Here is a 25894-nt window from a genome sequence, read left to right as displayed (position 1 = left end):
CATAACCGATAGACATGGACAACAAAGCCGGGGATGGGGCGGGTGTGGGGTGGGGAGGGAGGTGCCAATGGGGTAAAAAAGGAGAAACATCTGTAACAAAAAATAAATAAATTAATTTTAAAAAAAATAAATAAATAAAAGCCATTGTGGCCCAATTCCATCTTCCAATTTTATTTCTTTTCTCTCTAGAACTTGCTCGATATTTTCGTAGAGATGGAGAAGAGGACCATCCTTGGGGAAAGAAATTTGGACACCCTAAAAAGAATCTGTGACCAAGTTAACAAGAGTCTGCTGAAGAAAATCAGTGATTATGAAGAATTAAGCAAAGGTAGAAACAACCTGATAGCTGCAAATCAGCAAAATTTATTGTTTTAAAACTTATTGATTGATTTGAGAGAGAGAGGAAGGAAAGAGGGAGAGAGGGAGAGAAACATTGATTTGTTGTTCCACTTATCCATGCATTCACCAGTTGATTCCTACTGGTTGATTCCTGCATGTACCCCAAGTGGGCATTGAACCCCGCAACCCTATCGCATTAGGAGGATGCTCCAACCAACTGAGCTACCCAGCCAGGGCAGCAAAATGTATTCATAAGTTGATAAATCTCTCTATGTCACAACATTTTATTTTATTTTTTTTATCATCCTCACCCGAGGACATTTTTCCATTTTTTGTTCAGGTAGAGTGGGAGGGAGAGAGAGGAACAGAGAGAGAGAGAAACATTGATGTGAAAGGGACACATTGAGTGGTTGCCATCCACACAACCAACCAGGGCCGGGGACAAACTGCAACCAAGGTACGTGCCCTTAGCGGGAACTGAACCCAGGTCTCTCTGGACCGCAGGCTGGATGCTTTAACCGCTGAGCCCAACCAGCCAGGGCCTATGTCACAACATTTTAAATCAAAACTGTGTGTTTCTTTTTTAATTCAGAGGGAAGAATGAGTCTTTGTTGTTCATAAATAGCCAAAGTAAAACCAATGAACCAGCCCTGGCTGGTGTACCTCAGTTGTTTGGGTATTGTCCCATTCACCAAAAGATTGCTTGGTTTAATTCCTGGTCAGGGCACCAGGGTTGCAGGCTCAATCTCTGGTAGAAGGTGTGCAGGAGGCAGCCGATCAATGTTTTGTTCTCACATCCATGTTTCAATCTCTCTCTCTCTCCCTTCCTGTCTCTCTAAAAATCAATTTAAAAATATTAAAAACAAACAAGCAGAAAAAACAACAACAAAAAACCCCAATGAATTATTGTAGTAATTAACAAAAATTTATTGTGTGCGCATCAAAAGAGAGTTTGCAAACCAGGAGCATTTAGAACAAAATATGGAATGAGGCTCAGGAGTATGTTATTATAAAACAGCTTAGATAGTGAGAAAGCAGTGACTGTTTATTATTCACAGTGACTGATTATAATGTTAGAATTTTCTTAAGTGAGGGGACTGATCAGTGATTACTTCATATCAACTTTGGGAAAACGTTCAAGTTCTGTTCATGATTTTCAGAGTCATAAGCAAGGTCAGGTTAATCTTGCAAAGTAAGCTAAATTAAGCTTTGTTTGTATGATTAAATTGGTTTTGTATGTTCAGGGAGTTTTAAAAATCTTAACATCTTGAAAGATGAATTTTCAAGTGGTAGTACCTGGAGCCGTTTTCAGGACTTACTTAGCTAATTTACTCTTTGATGCTTTCTTTGCTTCCTCTCTACAACCTCTACCATCCATACCCACATCTTTTTTTTAAAAAATATTTTTTTCTTTATTACTTTGTACAGACAAAGGAAGGGAGAGGGAGAGAGAGATAGAAACATCAATGAGAGAGAACATCAATGGGCTGCCTCCTGCATGCCCCCTACTGGGGATCGGGCCCACAACCTGGGCATGTGCCCTGACCAGGAATCAGACCAGTGACCTCTTGGTGCACAGGTTGATGTTTAACCACTGAGCCACACTGGCCGGGCCATACCCACATCTTAACAAACCTGTGCCTAATACCAGGATGAGAACTTGGTGGCTACTTAATGTCACCTCCTCTATACACTGAACAAAGTATCAAAAGACACAGACCATGTGGCCTCAGGCCAGCAAGTTTGAAATAGCTGCAGAGTTCCTCAGTAGTAAGAATTTTACTTATTCTGTGGATTGTAAGGATATTACTTTCAAGGCAGACTGTGAATGTTCCTTTGAAAAGGGACTTTACGTTGTCCTAGGTGCTACATGTTTCTTTACTAAAGTGCCTTCTCTGCCATGTGTCATTCCGATGCGTCTCAATTACTTGCAGAGGAGCCGCCACTTGGGATGCTGTCGCTGTCGGACTATCCAAGAGAACAGGACTATGAGCCCCGAGAACCGGACTATGAGCCCCGAGAACAGGACTGTGAGCCCCGAGAACAGGACAGTGAGTCACAGCAGGTATGATGAAGCCTCCCATTCCTTCTTTTCTCTACGTTGCAGATTCTAGTTATTGTATTCCTCAGCTTTTTTAACTTCCAGATAAACTAGTAAGAAGAAATTTTGGTGAATATTTTGAGAACTATAGAAAAAATTCACAAAAGGACAGCTTCAAGTGTGACTTTTTAATTTAAAAAAATGTGATCTCTGGGGTTTCTTGTGTGTTCAATTTTTATTTTAAAACCGAAGACATAGATGTTGAAACAGCTGGAGGGCAGGGGGGTGAGAAGTCTCCTACCTCACACTTTCGGCCGCTGAATGGGAGAGTGCTTTGGGGGAAGGGTCCAACGGGACTCTTTCTTCTATTCATTTATTTTTTAAAAATATTTTTTTATTGGTTTGAGAGAGAGAGGAAGAAAGAGGGAGAGATACAAACATCGATGAGAGAGACACTGCCTCCTGCATGCCCCCCATTGGGGATTGGGCCCTCAACCTGAGCATGTGTCCTGACCGGGAATTGAACAGGCGACCTTTTGATGCATGGGTCGACACTCAACCAGTGCGCCACACCGGCCAGACACAAAGCCTTTTCTTATGTGGCATTTCAAATCGGTTCCTCCTTTGTGATTAGGTGTAAGTGGCAAAAGCTCACGATCTAGCCATTTCTGTGTTCTCCCCTCGATGAACTGGCACAGGGATTGCCTTCTAGACATAATCACTTCTGCTTCTGTGACCTTCACCAATTCACCAAACACATCCTGACTCAGCCCATTCACTCCTCTCTGCGGCGGCCGCAGGGGAAACCCTGAACACTAGGAGTCCAGCAGGAGACTTGAAATTAAGCTTGAGAGAATTAACTTACTAGTGGGTTCCTGAGCAAATTATCAGACCTCTCTCAGTCTGAAAACCAAGGATCAACCAAAGCCATGTAACAGTTTGCAAAGTAAAGTACTCTACAAGTGCTGCCCCAAGGAATATCTACGGATCCTAACTGCAGTAGAGATTAGGTAACTTGCTCAAAGTTTTAAGGTTATTAAGTATAGAGCCAAGAATTTTGCCCCCATAACTGGGAGCCCTTTTCTCTACTTGTAGGAGCTATATAGATTTTCCAATAAATGCTGATTATGTCAGCACTGAAACCGCGCTGGGAAAATCGGGACAGCCGAGGGCCACCTCTGACTGATGATGTCAGGTACCAGAGTCCGGATACTGTAACCTGCAGCATAGCCAAGATCTGCCTGACCAGCATGTCTCTTGCCTCCAGTCAGTGTGGTCTTGAGAACCAGATTAATCCATCAGCTATAAAAGTCCTGGGACACTTCGTAATGAGTGAAGGGCAGGACCTCAGCTGTTAGCCAAGAAACAGGGATGAGTTGAGTAGATAGCCAAGGAAATCTTAAGGTCCCAGAGGGCAGCCCAAAAGCAGCCCTAAGACATTCATTCATTGAACAATTCCTGATTGAGCTCTCACAAATGAATAAATCCTAGTTCCTGACACAGATGTCATTTGCCTTGAGCAGAAAGGAGAACACATAATACATTATGATGGCAATATTACTATCAGTGCAAAGTGCTCAGGAGCCCAAGTATGGGGACATTGACTTTACACACTAACGGTGGGACAGAAGTCTGGGGATCCTGTGTGAGGAGAATAGGTAGAAACTAGTTAGCTCATTAGGGAAACAGTGCTACCTTGGATTGGAGCCATGAGATGAGCACTTAGCTCAGTCTGGCTCAGGGGACAGCCCAACCTTGTACCAGGGAGTTGTTGTTCACATCTCAAGTATTTGACCCACAGTGTCAGTTCCTGAGTTGCATTTTTGTTTTTCCAGACATCGGACAAAGTTTACCGAATGAAAAGCAAGCCTCGCGGGTACTGTGTGATCTTTAACAATTATGATTTTAGTGAAGCACGGAAGAATGTGCCCAAACTTCGCAACATTAGGGATAGGAATGGAACAGACTTGGATGCAGGTACAGTAGAACCCAAAAGAGACGTAAATATTTCTAACACTTATGCTTTTATTAAAAGGGGAGGACAAAAGCTATACTATCAGGGCTGCATGTTTTTTTAATTATTATAACCACATTTTCTTGTGGAGGTGAAGGACATTCTTATATATTTTCTAATTTTCTGCTTTTCTTTTCTTAAACTTAATTTAAAAATGAAATCAATGTAGATATATAAAGACAAAATATTAAATCTTACTAAAAGGCTTATACTGAAAAGCAGCATTAAACTTTGCTTTTAATTCAACTAAATAAATAGTGCTTCTGTAGAATGTATTAGGTATTGCAATGTGTGAAAACATTGCCTTGGCATCAAGACCACTTAGAGAAGTTGCATTTATAACAGAGCGCAGCAGAGATTGTGAGTCCTCAACAGAAATAGCATTTTCAAATGTTAAACTAGGCAGACATATTTTTTGCTCAGCCTGTCTCTGCTAAGATTGAGAACTTACAAGTTAAATGAAAAAATAATTTGTAGCATGTGAACATAGAAATGGCTACAACTAAAAGTAATAATCGCAATAATCTGACCCAGCCATTGTGATATGAATAATTTTTATTTGCTCAAGTAATTTTTATTTTTTATTTATTTATTTTTTAATCCTCACCCGAGGACATTTTTCCATTTTTTGTTCAGCTAGAGCGGGAAGGAGAGAGAGGAAGAGAGAGAGAGAGAAACATCGATGTGAAGGGACACATCGAGTGGCTGCCACCCGCACGACCAACCAGGGCCGGGGACAAACTGCAACCGAGGTACATGCCCTTAGCGGGAACCGAACCCGGGTCTCTCAGGACCGCAGGCCGACGCTCTAACCGCTGAGCCAAACTGGCCAGGGCTCAAGTAATTTTTAAAAATGGCCTTTACAGGTCATAACAACAGGTAATGACTTATTTTTTAAATTGAATAAAGTTTAGAAAAGGTAGGCTGATTTTAATCATCAGGACTCTGCTAAAGGTCTCTTGTTAACATTTGCTTATTCAAGCAAATCCATCTGTGATTTTAAAAAGCTACAGAGCTCAAGTCCATAGACTACATCATTCATCAGCATGCCTCCTGGTACTGAGGAACAGGTTTCAAGCCTTTGATTTCTATTCATTTACTATTAAGATAATATTATTAAAATAATATTTTATTGTATTACTGACACCACTAAAGGTACAAACTTGCAGTTCTGTAGGTTAAGTCTAGAGAGCTAATGTACAGCATGATTACTATAGTTAATAATGCTTTACTGAATACTAGAAATACACTAAGAGTATATTTCAAGTGCTCTCATCACACATACACATACACATGGTAACTATGTGAGGAGAGATGTTATTAGCTTGTCTATTGTGATCATTTCACTATGTATATTATCATGTTGTATACCTTAAATATAAACAATTTTTATTTTTTATTAATTTTTATTTATTTATTTTAATTCTCACTTGAGGATATTTTTCTATTTATCTTCAGATAGAGTGGGGGGGAGGGAGAAAGAGAGAAATATCGATGTGAGAGGGACACATCAACTGGTTGTCTCTCGTATGACCCCGACCAGGGCCAGGGATGAACCGCAACTGAAGTACATGCCCTTGTTTGGAATCAAACCTGCAACTCATTGGTCCACGGGTCGATGCTCTAACCACTGAGCAAAACAGGCCAGGACTGTTTTTTTGTTTTAAAAGAAATCAGACAGGCAGCCAGAAAATGTTGAAAGACTTTGACTAGATCTATGAACTCACTGGGGGAAAAGTAACGTTAAACACATAGAAAACAAAACAATATAAAAAGTAGTGCAATTACTAATTCCAGGAAAGACAAAAGTTTAATTAGAAAGGAAGTATAGGACTTTTCAAGATGGCAGCAGAGTAGGTGGATCTTGCTCTCACCTCCTTCTTCCCAGATTCAAACTGGAAAGACAACTAAATTGGGGAATAATCATCCTGAATTACCGACTAAAGACTATCCAAAGAGGAGACTTATATCCGAGGACTGGCAGAAGAAACCACCACGAGACTGGTAGGAAGGGCGGAGATGTGAAAGGGTCTGGCCGGGCTCCCACAGGCAGCTGCTGAGGTAATGGAAGGATAGACCAGCTGTGGGAGGTTCCCTCTGAGGGCTTGAAGCTCAACTCCAGGCCAGACTACCCGATCTGAGTGTCAAAGCCAGGAACAAGAACCCCCATAAAATCCAGCTGTGAAAAATGGCCAGTTTGGCTCAGTGGTTATAGCGTCGGCCTGAAGACAGAGGGATCACGGGTTCAATTCCTGGTCAAGGGCACATACCTGTGTTGCAGGTTCAATCCCTGGCCCTGGTCAGGGTATGTGGGAGGCAACCAGTCAATGTGTCTTTCTCACATTGATCTTTCTCTCTCTACCCTGCCCCCTTCCACTCTGTAAAAATCAATGGAAAAATATCCTTGGGTGAGGATTAACAACAACAACAACAAAATGTGGGATTTCTGTCTGCCATGGAGAGGCAGAGCCTGCTGGAGACAAGGCACCCTCTTAAAGGGCCAATGCACAAAATTTTGTTTACAGCTACTCACCCTGGGCTCTGGTGGAGGGAGGGTGGTGCAGACTGGAGTCACCTGAGGAGAGTTTTGGGTTTATGGCTTTAGGGAGAGACATGGGGGAACAACTGCCAGGATCCCTGTGCTGAGTTACCCTCTGATACTGCAGCAGCCATTGTTTTCAGGCAGAGCAATCCCCTCTGAGCGGCATCAGCTTAGGGAAAAGCTATTTTTTTAAACTCATCTTTATTGTTGAATGTATTACAGACGTTCCCCCCCTTTTTTTCTCCATTGATCTCCTTCCCCCCTCCTGCCTTCCCCACACTATTGTCAATGTCCATGGTTATGCACAGATGCATAGATGTTCTTTGGTTTATCTCTTTCCACCCTCCCTCCTCCCTTCCCTTTGAGGTTCATCAATTTAACAACCAATTTGTACGTCTTAATTTCTTCATCTTTTTCACCCATCCCCCCCAACCCCTCCCATCTGGCAAGCAACAAAAAGTTCTCTGTATCTATGAGTCTGTTTCTGTTCTGCTTGCTCATTTTGTTTGTAGATTTAATTGTTGATAGATATGTATTAATTGCCACTTTGTTGTTCATATTTTTATTTCTCCTTCAAGAAGACCCTTCAACATTTCATATAATACTAGTTTGGTGGTGATGAACTCCTTTAGTTTTTTCTTGTTTGGGAAACTCTTGATACGTCCATTGATTCTAAATGATAGCTTTACAGGATAGAGTAATCTTGGTTCTAGGTCATTGCTTTTCATCACCTTTAATATCTCTTGCCACTCCTTTCTGGCCTGCAAAATTTCTTTTGAGAAATCAGCTGACAGTCTTATGGGAGCTCCTTTGTAGTTAATGAACTGCTTTTCTCTTGCTAATTTTAAGATTCTCTCTTTGTCTTTAACCTTTGGCATTTTGATGATGATGTGTCTTGGTGTGGGGAAAAGCTATTAACCCACCCCTCTCACCCCACCCTGTGAATCTTTAAAAAAAATTTTTTTTTCTTTTATTGATTTTAGAGAGAGAGGAAGTGAAAAGGAGAGAGAGATAGAAACATCGATGAGAGAGAATATTGACTGGCCGCCTCCTGCATGCCCCGCACTGGGGGTTGGGCCCACAATCTGGGCATGTGTCCTGGCCAGGAATCAAACCGGCAACCTCTTGATGCATGGGTCAATGCTCAACCACTGAGCCACACCAGCCAGATCCACTCTGTAAATCTTAAGCCCTACTGAAGAGTCAGCAGCATTGGCCAGGTTGTAGGAATCTGGGCAGACTCAGGAAGTGTCAGTGACTGGCTTTGGGGTAGGACCATTCCCCCCATTTTCCAGTGAACCAGACTGAGACTTCCCTCTCACAGTAGACCCAATAGAAACACCCTCCTGGCTTCTGGCAGACTCAACCTCTGGGCTCTGGAGGACTCTCACTCCCCTGCACCTAACTACTAGGGGCTCTGCCCTGCAGAGGTCAGGGAAAAATCTGGGACAGACTCAGACTTGTGACTCTGGGGTTGGGATCACACCCATCATCTTCCCTGAAGTCTGAATTACACCTCCATCTCACAGAAAATCCAATAACCCCATATTTCTAGTTCTACCAGAGTTCTTTCTATGACTGAACCTTTTCAGTGACTAACTCTAATAGCCAGCTGGCAGGTGGAGGCAGATGGAGGTGAACCCTGTGGTGCCTTGAGAAGCTTGCTAACCTGCCTGTGGGGCCTGTACTGGTAAAAGCAAGCCTTGTAGCACAGCTTGGTCCTTCCCATAAGCAGCCAAGCCCAGCAGAGGCAGCCACAAACTGTGTATCACTTATAGCTTCAAACAGGTTTCTGAAGGTAAAGAATAGACAGCGTCTGACATTGGCTTGCAACTGAGTTTCCCCCAACAGGCCCTGAACCAACACACCAAGTGGCCAGCTTCAGAGAATATCAGAGCAGGATCCAACAATTTTCACAAACAGTATATCCAAAGGGAGAGCACAGCAGGCACTAAACTATAGTGAAGCAAACTCTACTTTTTTCTTTTATATACTTTTCCCATTTCTTATTCTATTTGTTCTTTTATTTTTTCTTATTCTTTTATTTCTATTTTTCTTATTCTTTGTTATTTCTCCTTTTTAATTTTTATATTCTTTTCTCTTAGTTGTTTATTCTTTTTATTTTTGTTTTCTCATTCTTTTCCCCTTTTCTTCTTATTTTTTAATTGATCTTTTCTCATATTTTGTTGTTTTTTTGTTACATTTTTTGTTTTGTTTTGTTAGCACCTGTATAGCAGCTTGTACACTGTGGTCAGGGTTGAGCCTCACAGTCAGGGTTGAGCCTCACAGTCACCTGAGGGTTGATCCCACCCATGAATGGGCCAAAACAATCAAGACTCAATTACAACAGGAGGGCCCACATAACCCACACAAGAGACATGCCTAGAGCACCAAGCTCAGGAGATCAAGAAGACTGCACCACTGGGTCCTACAGGACAGCTACTATATAAGGCCATTGCACAAAGACTAGGAGTCATGGTAGTTCTATCTAGCACATAGAAACAAACACAAGGAGACAGACAAAACGGGGAGACAAAGAAATAGGCCCCCAAATGAAAGAACAGAAGGAATCTCCAGAAAAACAGCTAAATGAAATAGAGGCAAGCAATTTATCAGAAATAGAGTTCAAAGTAATGGTTATAAGGATGCTCAAGGACCTTAGTGAGAACTACCACAGAATGATAAAGGACATAGAAACCACAAAAAATAACCAGTTGGAAATTAAGAACATCATCAAGAATACACTGGAGGGAATAAAAAGTAGTCTGGATGAAACAGAGGATCGAATCAGTAATTTGGAAGACAAAGTATTAAAAAAAGGAACGATCAGAGTAGCAAAAAAAAAAAAAAAAAAAAAAAAGAATGAGGATAGTTTAAGGGAATTTAGGGACAATATGAAACGTAACAATATCTGCATCATAGGGGTAGCACAAAGAAAATAAAGTGAGCAAGGAATAGATAACCTGTTTGGAGTAATAATGACAGAAAACTTCCCTAAGTTGGTAAAGAAAAAAGTCACACAAATTCAGGAAGCACAGCGGTACAAACTAGATGAACACTAAGATACCCACACCAAGACACATCATACTTAAAATGGCAAAAGTTAAACACAAATAGAGAATGTTACAGGCAGCAAAAGAGAGATAGTTATTTACCTACAAAGGAGTTCCCATAAGGTTGTCAGTTGATTTCTCAACAGAAACACATCAAGCCAGAAAGGATTGGCATGAAGTACTCAAAGTTATGAAAAGTAGGGATCTGAAACCAAGACTACTCTATCCAGCAAGGCTATCTTTTATTTATTTATTTATTTATTTATTTATTTATTTATTTATTTATTTATTTTTTTGGTATGTGCCCCTAGCAGAAACCGAACCTGGACTCTCCAGTCCGCAGGCCTATGCTCCAACTGCTGAGCCAAACTAGCCAGGGCGGCAAGGCTATCATTTAAAATTGAAGGCAAAATAAAGAAGTCCATTGCCACCAAACCAACATGGCAAGAAATGTTAAAAGGACTGCTTTAAGAAGAAGAAATAGTGAGAGGATAGTACATAGGTATAAAAGAAAAAATGGCAATAAATAAGTACCTATCAATAATAACCTTAAATATAAATATATTAAATGTTCCAATCAAAAGATATATGATAGCTGAATGGATAGAAAAACATGACCCATATATATATGCAAGAGATCTACCTTGAAGCAAAAGATTCACAAAGGCTGAAAATGAAGGGATGGAGAAAATATTCCATATAGATGGAAACAAACAAAAAGCTGGAATAGCAATACTAATATCTAACAAAATAGACTTTAAAACAAAGGCCATAACAAGAGACAAAGATGATCACTACATAATACTGAAAGGATCAATCCAACAAGAGGATATAACCCTAGTTAACATATATGCATCCAATATAGGAACACCTAAATACGCTTGGTAAACTTTAAGGGAGAGATCAACAATACAGTTATAGAAGGGAACTTGAACACCCCAGTGTCATCACTGAATAGATTTTCCAGACAAAAAAATCAACAAGAAAACAGCAACCATAAATGACACACTAAATTAGATGGATTTGATATTTAAAGCACCAGAATATACATTCTTCTCAAGTGCACATGGAACGTTCTCAAAGATAGACCATGTTAGGACAGAAAATAAGTCTTAACAAATTCAGAAGGTTAAAATCATATCACACATTGTCTCAGATCACAATGGCATGAAACTAAAGTTCAAGTACAATTAAAACAAACCTCAAAAACATCCCTGGCTGGTTTGGTTCAGCAGTTAGAGCATCAGTCTACAGACCAAAGAGTCGTGGGTTTGATTCTGGTCAAGGGCACATACCTCGGTTGCAATTTGGTCCCTGGCCCGGGTAGGGGTTGTGCAGGAGGCAGAAAATTGATGTGTCTGTCTCACATTGATGTTTCTCTTTCTCTCTCTCTCCCTCCCTCCCACTCTGTCTGAAAATAATGGAAAAATATCCTTGGGTGAAGATTAAAAAAAACCCTCAAACACATGAAGGCTAAATAGCATGTTATTAAACAATGAATGGGTTATCAATGAGATCAAGGAAGAAATGAAAAATTACCTGGAAACAAATGAAAATGAACACACAACAACACAAAATCTATGGGACACAGCAAAAGCAGTCCTGAGAGGTAATTTCATAGCATTACAGACCTACCTTAAGAAACAAGAAAAATCTCAAATAAACAATCTAACCCTACACCTAAAAGAACTAGAAAAACAAAAGAAAATCCCAGAGTAAGTAGAAGGAAGGACATAATAAAGATGAGAATGGAAAGAAATGAAATATAGACAGAAAAAAAAAATACAAAGGATTACTGAAACCAATAGCTGGTTCTTTGAAATGATAAAAAAAAAGGTTGATGAACTTTTAACCAGACTCAGCAAGAAACAAAGACAGAGGACCTAAATAAATAAAATCAGCAATGAAAGAGGCGAAGTAACAACTGACATCACAGAAATACAAAGAATTGTAAGAAAATACTATGCATATCTATATGGCAACAAACTGAACAACCTGGGTGAAATGAAAAAATTCCTAGAAACATACAATCTTTCAAAACTGAATCAGGAAGAATCAGAAAACCTGAATAGGCCAACAACAACTATAAAATTGAAGCAGTGATAAAACAAACAAACAAACAAAACCTTCCAGCAAATGAAAGTCCTGAAACGAATAACATCGCAGGCAAATTTTACCAAATATTCAGAGAATAACTAACACTTATCCTCAAACTATTCCAAAAAAGTCAAGAGAAGAGAAGACGTCCAAGTTTTTTTTATGAGGCCAGCATTATTCTAATTCAAAAACAAAATAAAGACACTACAAGAAAGAATATGAAAGCCAAGATACCTGATGAACATAGATGTTAAAATTCTTAAGAAAATATTAGCAAATCGAATCCAGCGATACATTAAAAATGACCAAGTGAGATTTATTCCAGGGATGCAAGGCTGGTACAATATTTGCAAATCAATAAATGTGACACATCATGTAAACAAAATGAAAGATAAAAATCACATAATTATATAGATACAGAAAAAAATTTAATAAAATCTAACACCCTTTTATGATAAAAACTCTCAGCAAAGTAGGAATAGAGGGATTGTATCTCAACATAAAAGCCACATGTGAAATATCTACGGCCAACATTATACTCAATGGGCAAAAACTAAGAGCATTTCCTTTCAGATCAGGGACAGGACAGAGTTGTGGGTTTTCACTGTTCTTATTCAACATAGTACTGGAAGTCCTAGCCACAGCGATCAGACAAGGAGAAGAAATAAAAGGCATCCAAATTGGACAGGAGGAGCAAAACTGTCATTATTCACAGATGACATGATATTGTAGATAGAAAACCCTAAAGAGTCCACCAAAAAATTTACTATATCTAATACATGAATTTGGCAAAATAGTAGGATACAAAATTAATATCCAGAAATTGGTGGTATTTTTATGCACCACTAATAATGAGCTATCAGAAAGAGAAATTATGAAAATAATCCTATTTACTATTGCAATAAGAAACCTAAGGTATTTAGGAATAAATTTAACCAATGAGGTAAAAGACTTGTACTCAGAAAACTATAGGACATTGAAGAAAGAAATTGAGGAAGATATAAACAAGTGAAAGTATATAATGTGTTAATGGATTATAAAAATTAACAGCATTTTAATGTCCAATCTATAGATTCAATGCAATTCCTATTGAAATACCAATGGTATATTTCACAGATCTGGAATAAATATTCCAAAAATTTATATGGAACCACAAAAAGATCTTGAATAGCCTCAGCAATCTTGAGAAAGAAGAACAAAATTAGAGGTATCACAATACCAGATATCAAACTATACTACAAAGCCACTGTAATCAAAACAGCCTGGTACTCGCATAAGAACAGGCATATAGATCAATGAAACAGAACAGAAAACCCAGAAATCAACCCATGCCTTTATGGTCAATTAATATTTGACAAAGGAGGCAAGAGCATACAATGGAGAAATGACAGTCTCTTCAATAAATGGTGTTGGGAAATTGGACAAGTACATGCAAAAAAAAAAAAAATGAAACTAGACCACCAACTTACACCATACATAAGTATAAACTCAAAATGGATTAAAGACTTAAATGTAAGTTGCAAAACCATAAAAATCCTAGAAGAAAACATAGGCAGTAAAATCTCAGATATCTCTTGTAGCAATATTTTTTCCAATATATCTCCTAAGGCAAGGGCAAAAAATAAACAAATGGGACTACATCAAACAAAAGCTCTGCACAGCAAAAGAAACCATCAACAAAATGAAAAGGGAACCCACTGTATGGGAGAACATATTTTCCAATGATACGTCTGATAAGTGTTAATTTCCAAAATATAAAGAACTTATACAACACAACACCAGAAGACAAACAATCCAATTTAAAATGGGCAAAGGGCCCTGGCCAGTTTGGCTCAGCGGTTAGAGCGTCCGCCTGCGGTCCGGAGAGACCCGGGTTCAGTTCCCGCTAGGGGCATGTACTTTGGTTGCAGTTTGTCCCCGGCCCTGGTTGGTCGTGCGGGTGGCAGCCACTCGATGTGTCCCTTTCACATCGATGTTTCCCTCTCTCTCTCTTCCTCTCTCTCCCTCCCACTCTGTCTGTGCAAAGGATGGAAAGGTGTCCTCGGGTGAGGAAAAAAAAACAAAAAACAAAAAAAAATGGGCAAAGGACCTGAATAGACACTTCTCCAAAGAGGACATTATAAGACACATGAAAAAATGCTCAATGTCACTAATCATCAGAGAGATACAAATTAAAACTACGAGTCCGGCCAGTGTGGCTCAGTGGTTGAGTGTTGACCGATGCACCAAGAGGTCACTGGTTCGATTCCCCATCAGGACACATGCCCAGGTTGTGGGCCAAATCCCCAATGGGGGGCATTCAGGAGGAGGCCAATTGATGTTCTCTCTCATCGATGTTTCTATCTGTCACTCTCCCTTCCTCTCTCTCTAAAATCAATAAAGGAAAACAACAACAACAACAACAAAACTACAATGAGATATTACCTCACACATACCAGAATGGCTACCATCAATAAATCAAGAAATGACAAGTGCTGGCAAGGATGTAGAGAAAAGGGAACCCTAGTACACTGCTGGTGGGAATGCAGACTGGTGCAGCCACTGTGGAAAAGAGTATGGAGACACCTTAGAATATTTAAAATAAAACTTCTTTTTGACCCAATGATCCTACTTTTAGGAATATACCCTAAGAATCATAAAGAATATATGTACCCCTATGTTTATAGCAGCTCTATTTACAATAGCTAAGATCTGGAAACAGCCCAAGTGCCTGTCAGTAGATAAGTGGATAAAAAAGCTGGGGTACATTTACATAATGGTATACTACACAGCTGTAAAAAAAAAAAAAAAAGGAACTCTTACTCTTTGCGACATCCTGGATGGACCTGGAGATTACTATACTAAGTGAATTAAGCCAGTCAAATTAAACTGATGAACAAAATAGAACCAGAGGCATGGATACATGGAACATACTGACAGAAGTCAGAAGGGGGGGGGGGGATTGAATGAAAGAAGGTGAAGAGATTAGCCAAAGAACATATATGCATAGCCCACAAATACAGAAAACAGTGTGGTGAAAGTTGGGGTTGAGGGGACTGGAAGGGGGTCAAAGGTAGGGAAAATGAGGGACATCTATAATAGTATCAACAATTTAAAAAAAGAAAGAGCATAATTAAATAATATTATGTTAAATAGTATTTGAACATTACTAATAATTCAACTAAAAATTGTAAACAATTGTATAAGAGCATCAAAGTCTCATCACCCATAACAGTTTTCAATACAAAAGTCTAAAATTTATCAATAAATAAATAGCAAGATATCCCAATTTATTACAAAATGGAGCCTAATAACAACATAAAAAAAGGAGTTAAAAGTTGAAAGTGGTTGCCTTCATGGAACATGACTGGGTAGAGAGTGGATAGGTTGTTGTTGTTTTTTTGTAATAGGTCTTTAATTCTACTTGACTTAAAATTTTTTATTTTATTTTGTAGTGCCTACTACGTGCCAGGCAATAGTCTAAGCACTTGCCAAATACTAATTCATTTACTCCTTATAACAACTTTAAAAGATAGGCACTATTGTTATCTCGTTTTACACATGAGGAAATTGAGGCATTGAGAGGTTTGGTAGTTCTTCCAGGGTCACACAGCTAGAAAATCTAGAGTTACAATTCAAACCGGCTAGTCTGGCTCTAGAATTCATACATTTAACTGCCATTTAACTGCCTCTTCATTGTTAATTTTTATTTTCATTCCTAATTTTGATTGCCTATGATTTTTTTTAAAATCAGTCTTGGCAAAGGCTTGCCAATTTTTTTTTTTTACCAGTTTTTGCAGAACCAATAGATTTATTGATCTACCCTATCATATGTTTGTTTTCTATTCATTCTGTTCTTTTTATTTTATTTTACTTTTTTTTTTCTTATCCTCACCCGAGGACATTTTTCCATTTTTCGTACAGATAGAGTGGGAGAGAGAGAGAGAGAGAAACATCGATGTGAAGGGACACATCGAGTGGCTGCCATCCGCACGACCAACCAGGGCCGGGGACAAACTGCAACCGAAGTACGTGCCCTTAGCGGGAACCGAACCCGGGTCTCTCCAGACCGCAGGCCGACGCTCTAACCGCTGAGCCAAACTGGCCAGGGCTTATTTTACTTTTTAATTAATTAATTTTTGTTACAGATATTTCTACTTTTCCCCTCCATTGACACCCTCCTCCCTGCTCCCACACCCCCCTTCACAATATTGTTGTCTATGTCCATTGGTTAGGCATATATGCATATAAGTTCTTTGGTTTATCTCCTCCCTCTACCACCCCCCTCCTCTGGTTTGTCAGTCTGATCTCTACTTTTATGTCTTTGGGTCTATTTTGTTCATCAGCTTATTTTGTTCACTATATTCCACAAATAAGTGAGATTATGTGATACTTGTCTTTTTCTGACTGGCTTATTTCGTAGTTCTACTTGACTTTTTAAACATGCATATATTTTGACAATTTTGAGAGTATTCAGAATAAAATAAGTATGGATCTTTTGTTCAAAATTTCTTTGTTTTTTGTTGTCTGATTATGTAAGTAATACAATTATTTTTTAGATTGGTTTGGTAATAAGTCTAAATAATTGCTTACTCATCTTATAGAATAGTTGAGATATGACAACAGGCCAACAATAGCACTCTCCTTTTTTGTTTGTTTCAAGACTGGGAAATTTTTTCAGCTGGTGGAAGTAAATATTAGAAACCTATAGAATCCAGCCACCAATACAGAGGGTCTTGTTCTTAAGTTCTGGTTCAAATTAATATCTGATCAATGCTTTCTTTAGCTCTGGGCTGTGGTCTGGGTATTACTGTAGTGTAATATGACCTTTTGTATTTCCTTTTCAGATGCTTTGTGCACCACCTTTAGTAAGCTTCATTTTGAGATAGTGCCTTACAAAGACTCTACAGCAAAGGAAATCTGTGAAGTTCTGAAAAAATACCAAAGCATTGACCACAACGACAAAGACTGCTTCATCTGCTGCATCCTTTCCCATGGAGACAAGGGCATCATCTATGGCTCTGATGGGCAGGAAGCCCCCATCTATGAGCTGACCTCTTACTTCACCGGTTTAAAGTGCCCTTCTCTTGTAGGCAAGCCCAAAATTTTTTTTATCCAGGCTTGTCAAGGGGATAACTACCAGAAGGGTATAGCTGTTGAGACTGACTCGGAAGAGAAGGAAGCCTATTTAGAAATGGACTCATCATATCAGAAAAAATATATCCCAGATGAGGCTGACTTTCTGCTGGGGATGGCCACTGTGAACAACTGTGTTTCCTACCGAAACCCTTTGGAGGGGACCTGGTATATCCAGTCACTGTGCCAGAGCCTGAAAGAAAGGTGTCCTAGGTAAGTCTTGCCTAGTCAAACCCTTCATTCGTCTATAAATGTCTAGCTGTGGATCACATAGCTGCACTTCCCATGTCAGTTGCAAAGTGGGAAAGAGAACAAGTCTTAACAGCTTTAGTCATAGATAGAAAAAACTGAGATACTTTCTGCAGGGTTTCCTTTTCTTAGCACCAGAAAGGACAATCAGGGTATCATATCATTAGGAAGGATGGTGAAGTGACATAGTCCAGCTAGCTCTGTATTTAGGCAGAAACATGACTGTGCCAACTCAACTATAAAACTTCTAAGAAGTCTTCCAAAAAGGCAGTAACCTGTTTCAATGTTTAACATCCTCCAATTCTGTAAAAAGTTCCATAATAGCTAACCAACCTCAAACCCTCTTGGTGTATTGTGAGAGATAAATACCACAGAGTAGAAACCCTTTATAGTTTTACTCCTTTGGCCTGATCTAAAGCCACAAAATGTAGGAAAACAGCCTTTCCTCATTTAAATATCCTTTGTTTCCTTTAGTTAAATGATGGTATTATATGTCACAGTTCACCCAAATGCACACACAACTAACAGATGATAACAAGGAATCTTCTGCAGTTTCCTTCTAGTTCAGCATTATTACGTTCTAAGTGTATGAAGAGTGAGAATTTTCCATGGTAGATAAAGGAGTAAACCATAACATTAACACTATGTTTTCATTTTGAGATTCAGACCATGAATCTTGCAAGGTTCAGGGGACTATTTGCAGAGGCAAATAAACAGGTTGCTCAATTGAACTGATTAGTGAGGCTGGGGAGAAAGGGGTGAGGTGACTGCAGGAGACATTCAATTTTCACTGACTTGAAGTTTGATTGCATCATAGATGAATCCACAGAAGCAATTTCAATGTGAGGCAGAGGATGTCAGGGGTCATTGAGGTGAATATGGGGGCAAGTAACTGTACATGGAGTAGAGTGAGGTGCAAACAGATTGGGAGGGAAAGAAACCAAATATGATGTTAAAACCGAGGTTTCTGATAGTCTATAGAGATCCTGAGTGAACCAAAGATAAGTTATTAAGCTCTGAGACAACTCCTTTACTTGAAAGTGTGGTAGGTCTTGGTTTAGCAACTTTTTATTTCAAATGCCTGATGTTTTGAGAGAAATAACTACCATAAACACAGCAGGTGAATGGGTTTACCAGTTGTTTTTCCCTCACAAATGGTCACAACACTATGTTATGTTTTTCAGGGGTGACGATATTCTCACCATCCTTACTGAGGTCAACTTTGAAGTGAGCAATAAGGATGACAAGAAAAATATGGGGAAGCAGATGCCCCAACCTACTTTCACTCTGAGGAAAAAGCTCTTCTTCCCTCTTATTTGATGTATAAAAAACACTATGTTTAATTTTTTACATTGAAACTTTACTTTAGTGTTTCATTTACTTGCATAACACTATGCTTAATTTAATAAGATGCTGCTATTCTTCCCCCCCCCACCCAGTTTTGTTGTTTTTGTTGGGGTGGTGGTGGTGGTGGTTTTGTTTTTGATGTCAGAAAGGAGAGAGAATGAAAGTCAATATAACTTAATTTTTTATCAAATTCAAGCCTAAAATCTCTGGCTTTGTAACAATAGCTAGATACTTATAGCCATTATTTTAATTGTATTTTTTAATTTGATAAAAAAGTTTTTAAAACCTATAGTATATACAAAAGTATAGTTAAGTTTAAATAAAAGGTGAGACCATAATGGTTCGAAAAGTGGCAGAATGTATTTCACACATAATGCATCTGTTTTCAACAGAATCACTTAATTTAATTCCCTTCAAAATTTTAAGTATTTTTGTTTTGTTTTGTACTTTCAGTCTCTCTCTTTCCAAGTCATCCTGTACAATATTCTATAAATAACTAGAGCAAAAATTTTCTTTTTTCTTTTGCCAGGCTCTTTGGCTTTTCTGCTAATTAAGTAAATATAGGGTAAATTAACAGTAGAAAAATAAAATTAAATAAAACAGAGTCAGAGTGTCTATCTGGTTTTCATTCAAAATGAAATTTGCATTCAAAATGAATAATATTCCCTAAATTCCACAGCAAGTTCCTCTAAAATATAATTGGAAAATATTATTTTTTATATTAAAAGTTTTTAAAAATCAAAAATGTTTTTACAAATCTGTTATAATCTGTTTCAGCCTTTTGTATTAGTGCTGTTATAGTATATGCATGCTTCTGTGCACATTTGATTTGCTTTTTTTGCTAGCATTGCTGTGCTTTTTTCATGCTTTAAATTTATAATTGCTCTCTATATTTCTTTTATTTATTTATTTATTTTATCCTCACTTGCGGACATTTTCACATTTATCTTCAGATAGCGTGGGAGGGAGAGAGGCAGGAAGAGAGAGGGAGAAACATTGATGTGAGACAGACACATCAATTGGTTGCCAGCCACAAGACCCCAACCGGAGCCAGGACAAACTGTAACTGAGGTACGTGCTCTTAGTGGGAACTGAACCCAGGTCATTCTGGTCCATGGGCTGACGCTCCAACCGCTGAGCCAAATCAGCCAGGGCTGCTTTCTACATTTCATTTGACATATTTAGTAATCATGTCATTTTTAAAATTCAAGATTAAAAAAAAATAGTTTTTCAAAAGTATTTCTAATAAAATATAATTTAATCTGCCCTGACTGGTTTGGCTCAGCAGTTAAAGCGTTGGCCCATGGACCAGAAAGACCCAGGTTCGGTTCCCACTAAGGGTACGTACCTCAGTTGCAGTTTGTCCCTGGGGTCGTGTGGGTGGCAACCACTCAATGTATCTCTCTCACATCGATGTTTCTCTTTCTCTTCCTCCCTTTCTCCCTCCCTCTCTCCCTCTCACTCTATCTGAAGATAAATGCAAAATAAATGAATAAATAAAATAAAATAAAGTAGCCCAGCCAGTGTGGCTTAGTGGCTGAGCATTGACCCATGCACCAAGAGGTCGCTGGTTCAATTCCCAGTCAGGGCACATGCCCAGGTTGTGGGCCCGATCCCCAGGGACAAGCAGCAGTCAGCCAATCAATGTTCTCTCTCATCAATGTTTCTATCTCCCTCTCCCTCTTTCTTCCTTTCTCTAAAAATCAATAAAGAAAAAAAATTTCCCAGAAATTGACCCAAAACATTATGCTCAATTAATAGTCAATGAAGGTGGCAAAAGCATACAATGGAGTAAAGACAGCTTCTTTAATAAATGATGTTGGGGAAATTGGACAGCTACATGCAAAAAAATAAAACTAACCATCAACTTACACCATACACAAAAATAAACTCAAAATGGATAAAAGAGTTAAATGTGACTCGTGAATTCATAAAAATCCTAGAAGAAAATGTAGGTAACAACATTTCAGACATCATATGCAGCAGAATTTTCACTGATACATCACCTAAGGCAACAGAAACAAAAGAAAAAATAATCACATGGGACTACATCAAACTCAAAAGCTTCTTCACAGCAAAAGAAACAACTGTCAAAATGGAAAGGGAACCCACTGTATGGGAGAGCATAATTGCCAATGATATATCAGATAAGGGGTTAATTTCCAAAATACATAGAGTACTCATACAACTCAACAACAAAAAAAGACAAAGAACCAATTAAAAATGGGCAGAGGAGCTAAATAGACACCTCTCCAAATAGGACATACAAATGGCCAAGAGACATTGAAGAAGTGCTCAAAATCACTAATCTGATCAGAGAGATGCAAATTAAAACAACAATGAGGTATCACCTCACACCTGTCAGAATGGCCGCCATCCACAAATCATCAAACAACAACTGTTGGCGAGGGTGTGGAGAAAAGGGAACTCTAGTACACTGCTGGTGGGAATGCAGACTGGTGCAGCCTCTATGGAAAACACTATGGAGTTACCTCAAAAAATTAAAAATTGAATTTTCATTTGACCCAATGATTCCACTTCTAGGAATATACCCTAAGAAGCCTGAAACACTAATCAGAAGGAATATATGTACCCCCATGTTCATAGCAGCCCTATTTACAATAGCTAAGATCTGGAAACAGCCCAAATGTCCATCAGTAGATGAATGGATAAAAAAAGCTGTGGTATGAAAAAGATGGCGGCAGGCAGGACTGAAGGGAGGGTGGGTGTGTTCTCGAGAGAGTGAGTGAGTGTGTGAGAGAGTATGAGTGGATGTGAAGGTGGATGATCAAACCTAAGCAGTGCAGAGACGCTGAGCAGAAGGTTCCTGTGCTGTGGACGGGAGCAGTCGGTGGTAAGCAGCCCTTCAGGGAGCTTCTCCCTGTGCTGCGAGGAGGTCCCACCATTTTGGAAGGTCTTCCCTGGGGGAGGCAGTGGGAGCACCTAGGGCCCAGCTACCTGAGCCCACCAGTGCACCTGGCACCATCAGACCAGTGGACACTCTGTGTCAACACAGACCAGTGCACAGTAGTGGAGCTCTCAAGGTGCTGGAGACGCAGACAGCCCGGAGCCCAGCACCATCCCCCATAGTAGCAGCCCCATCAGAGTCGAGATATACCCCCAGCAACAGAGGCTGGGGAGCAGACATCCATTCCCAGGCAACAGAAGGACAGACCAGCAACTGAGATCCATCCACAAAAACTACAACAAAAGTTGAGCAGGAGTTGAGCCCCATGGGGCAGCAGCACTTCCCAGCTGCCAGTGGCGGGACCTGGGGCTCCAAAGAGGCCTGTGTGGTCCAGTAGCTCACAAGAACAGTAGGAAGCCTGAGCTCAAGAGAGACAGGTGCGATCCAGCTGCCCGCCCGCGGGGCCTGCAGGGTGCAGGGGCAACAGAGAGGCCTGTGCGATCCAGCAGAGACTGTGTGATCTAGTTACCCCAGGACCTGCAGGGTGTTGAAACACCAGAGAGGCCTGTGCAACCCAGCAGGGACTGTGCAATCTAGTTACCCATGGGGCCTGTGGGGTGCTGAAGCACCAGAGAGCCCTGTGCAACCCAGCAGCCCATAACATAGGCATAGAGCTGGGTCCCCAAAGGGACTGTGTGATCCAGTTACCCGCGAGACCTGCAGGGTGCTGGGGCACCAGGAAGGCCAGTGCGACTCAGCTGCACACAAGATAGGCGTGGAGAATGTGAAAAATGGAGGCAGAGTGAATAGAAGCTACGCAGACGATCTCCCAGGACCAAACAGGAATTACAACTAAAATAATAACAAATCCTCAGAAAAAAGCAACAGAAAAGAAGCAGGACAGGACCATATAACCAGGGACATGGTAGGATCTGCGGAGGCATGAGAGGGTGCCGGGCTAGCAGCCCACAGACAGCAGCAGTCTTAGCTGTGAGCAGCAACCTTGGGGAATAAAGACCAAGCCCGCTCCACAGTGCAGAGAGCCAGGACAGAATGCTAAAATACCTACAGCCACTCACCTGGGGGCTACAGCAGAGGGAGGACAGAGTGGGCTGGAACTCCGTGGGGACACCTGGAATTTGGAGGGCACTCAGAGTTTATGCTGAGTTGCAGCCACATAAAACGGTGGCCAGTGTGCTCCTTCCCAGAGCTGTGGAGAAAAGCAGAAGCACCCCCCTTCAAAGATTCAGCCTTTCCCAGGTGAGGCAAAGAAATAAACATTGAAGCTCATTAACAACCAGCATCTATTCCACCCTCTGGAAATCCTCTTATGCAGAACACCAGGGCTACGTTCCAAGGCACTGAGTAACTGAGACTACTAGTCACCAGGAAAAAGCTAGAGGATAACTGAACCTTTCCTGGGCTTGCAAATCTACCCAGAAAAGTAAGACTTGATAGTGGTGTTTAACGTGAGCCCACCCAGGCTCATCCAAACCCAGTAAAGGGAACCACAAAGAGCAGAACACCAACACCCATGGGGAAAATTTGGCAAGCTCCAAAACCCAAGGAGATAGCCAAAATGGTGAAACGAAGAAACAAATCCCAAATGAAAGAACAAGACAACTCTATTGAAGATGAGATCAATGAAATGCAGCTAAGCAAATTATCAGAGGTGACGTTCAGAGCCATTATCATGAGGAAGCTCAACAGCATGAGTAAGGACATCAGCACCATGAGTAAAGATATAGAAACATTAAAAACCAACCAAGTGGAAATGAAGAATGAAATAGCAGAAATTAAGAGCACATTGGAAGGACTAAACAGCAGAGTAGAGGAAGCAGAGGACCGGATCAGTGAATTAGAAGACAGGGTAGAAAAATATCAACCAATCAAAAAACCAAAAAAAAAAAAAACACTTACAAAACAGGAAGACAGCTTAAGAGAACTGTGGGACAACTGGAAATGTAATAACATTTGCATCATAGGAGTCCCCAAAGAGGAAGAAAATGGGCAAGGGTTAGATAATATATTTGAAGAAATAGTGACAGAAAACTTTCCTAACTTGGTGAAGAAAGAAGGCATTCAAGTTCAATAAGCACAGAGAGCCCCAAGTAAGAAGAACCCAAACAGGCCCACACCAAGACACATAGTAATTAAAATGCCAATAATTAAAGACAGAGAGAATCCTAAAGGCAGAAAGAGATAAGCAACAGGTTACCTACAAAGGAAACCCCATAAGGCTCTCAGCTGACTTCTCAACAGAAACACTACAGGCCAGAAGGGAGAGGCATGATGTAATCAAGGTCATGAAAAACAAGGATTTGAAACCAAGACTACTCTACCCAGAAAGGCTATCATTTAAAATAGAAGGTCAAATAAAGAGCTTCCCAGACAAAAAAGGCTAAAGGAATACATTAGCACCAAACCAGCACTGCAAGAAATGTTAAAAGGACTGCTGTAATTAGCAGGAGAAATAGGAAGAAAAATAGAACCACACTAAACAAAAATGGCAATAAATAAGTCCATATCAATAATCACTTTAAATGTAAATGGATTGAATGCTCCCATAAAAAGACACGAAGTAGTTGATTGAATAAGAAAGCATGACTCACACATATGTTGTTTACAAGAAACCCACCTCACAACAAAAGACTCACATAGGTTGAAAGTAAAGGGATGGAAAAAAATCTTTCAAGCAAACAGATAAAAAAAGCTGGGGTAGCAATACTCATATCTGATAAAGTAGATTTCAAAATGAAGACCATAACTAGAGACAAAGAAGGCCACTACATAATATTGAAAGGATCTATCCAACAGGAAGATATAACCTTGATAAACATATATATACCCAATATAAGAGCACCAAAATATATTAAAAATCTTCTGGAGGACTTCCAAGGAGAAATCGATAGCAATACAATCATAGCAGCGGACTTCAACATCCCGTTGACAGCACTGGATAGATCCTCTAGGCAAAAAATTAGCAAGGAAACAGAGAATCTAAATAAAGCACTAGACCAAATGGATTTAATAGATATCTACAGAGAATTACACCTCAAAACTACAGAATTCACATTCTTCTCAAGTGCACATGGGACATTCTCAAAGATAGACCACATGATAGGACACAAACTAAATCTCTACAAGTTCGAGAAGATTGAAATCATATCAAGCATCTTCTCAGATCACAATGGCATGAAACTAGAAATCAATTGCAACAAGAACATGCAAAGACATTTCAACACATGGAGGCTAAATAGCATGTTATTAAACAACGAATAGGTCACCAAGGAAATCAAGGAAGAAATTAAAAACTTTCTGGAAACCAATGAAAATGAACACATAACAACACAAAATCTATGGGATGCAGCAAAAGCAGTTCTGAGAGGGAAGTTCATAGCACTACAGGCCTACATCAAGAAACAAGAAAAATTTTTAATTGACTCTTTAACCTCACAACTTAAAGAACTAGAAAGCAAACAGAAAGAAAACCCCAGAGCAATAGAAGGAAGGAAATAGTAAAGATCAGAGCAGAAATAAATGACATGGAGACCAAAAATAAATAAATAAATAATTCAAAGGATCAATGAAACAAAGAGCTTGTTCTTTGAAAAGATAAACAAGATTGATGGACTGCTAGCTACACTCACCAAGAAACAAAGAGAGAGAACCCAAATATACAAAATCAGAAATGAAAGAGGAGAAATAATAACTGACACCACAGAAATACAAAGGATTGTTAACAGATATTATGAAGAATTATACGAATAAATTCGACAATCTAACCAAAAAGGACAAATTTCTAGAAACACATAGTCTCCCAAAACTGGATCAGGAAGAGATAGAAAACTTGAACAGACCAATAACAACAAAAGAAACTGAAGATGTATCAAGACTCTCCCAGCAAACAAAAACCCAGGCCCGGACAGCTTCACGGGGGAATTTTACTGAACATTCAAAGAAGAACTAATACCCATTCTCCTCAAACTATTTCAAAAAATTCAAGAAGAAGGACGACTTCCAAACACATTCTATGAGGCCAGCATAATTCTAATTCTAAAACCAGAAAAAGACACTACAAAGAAAGAAAACTACAGACCAATATTCCTGATGAACATAGATGCCAAAATCTGAACAAAAAACTAGCAAATCGAATCCAGCAGTACATCAAAAAAATTATTCGCCATGA

At 39.6% G+C, this 25894-nt stretch overlaps 2 protein-coding genes across 3 annotated transcripts in view; one reads left to right on the top strand and one right to left on the bottom strand.

Annotated features, from left to right (window-relative positions):
- The window catches only part of CASP8 (caspase 8), a 42751-nt gene extending 23564 nt beyond the window's left edge, over window positions 1–19187 (top strand). For both annotated transcript variants that reach the window (XM_036254247.1, XM_036254246.1), the window contains 5 exons: window positions 190–328; window positions 2274–2404; window positions 4216–4357; window positions 16913–17414; window positions 18635–19187. In XM_036254247.1, coding sequence (XP_036110140.1) covers window positions 190–328; window positions 2274–2404; window positions 4216–4357; window positions 16913–17414; window positions 18635–18770 — 1050 coding nt within the window. In that variant the 3' untranslated portion in view covers window positions 18771–19187. The remainder of the gene's footprint in view (window positions 1–189; window positions 329–2273; window positions 2405–4215; window positions 4358–16912; window positions 17415–18634) is intronic.
- The window catches only part of FLACC1 (flagellum associated containing coiled-coil domains 1), a 54563-nt gene continuing 43270 nt past the window's right edge, over window positions 14602–25894 (bottom strand). The window contains exon 17 of the mRNA XM_036254248.1: window positions 14602–14627. The gene's annotated coding sequence lies outside the window, so the exon portion shown is untranslated. The remainder of the gene's footprint in view (window positions 14628–25894) is intronic.

This window comes from Molossus molossus, unplaced genomic scaffold (assembly GCF_014108415.1).
Source record: "Molossus molossus isolate mMolMol1 unplaced genomic scaffold, mMolMol1.p scaffold_m16_p_11, whole genome shotgun sequence".
Classification (NCBI taxonomy): domain Eukaryota; kingdom Metazoa; phylum Chordata; class Mammalia; order Chiroptera; family Molossidae; genus Molossus; species Molossus molossus.
Note: the sequence above shows the minus strand (reverse complement) of the source record. Positions and strands in the feature narration are given on the sequence as shown.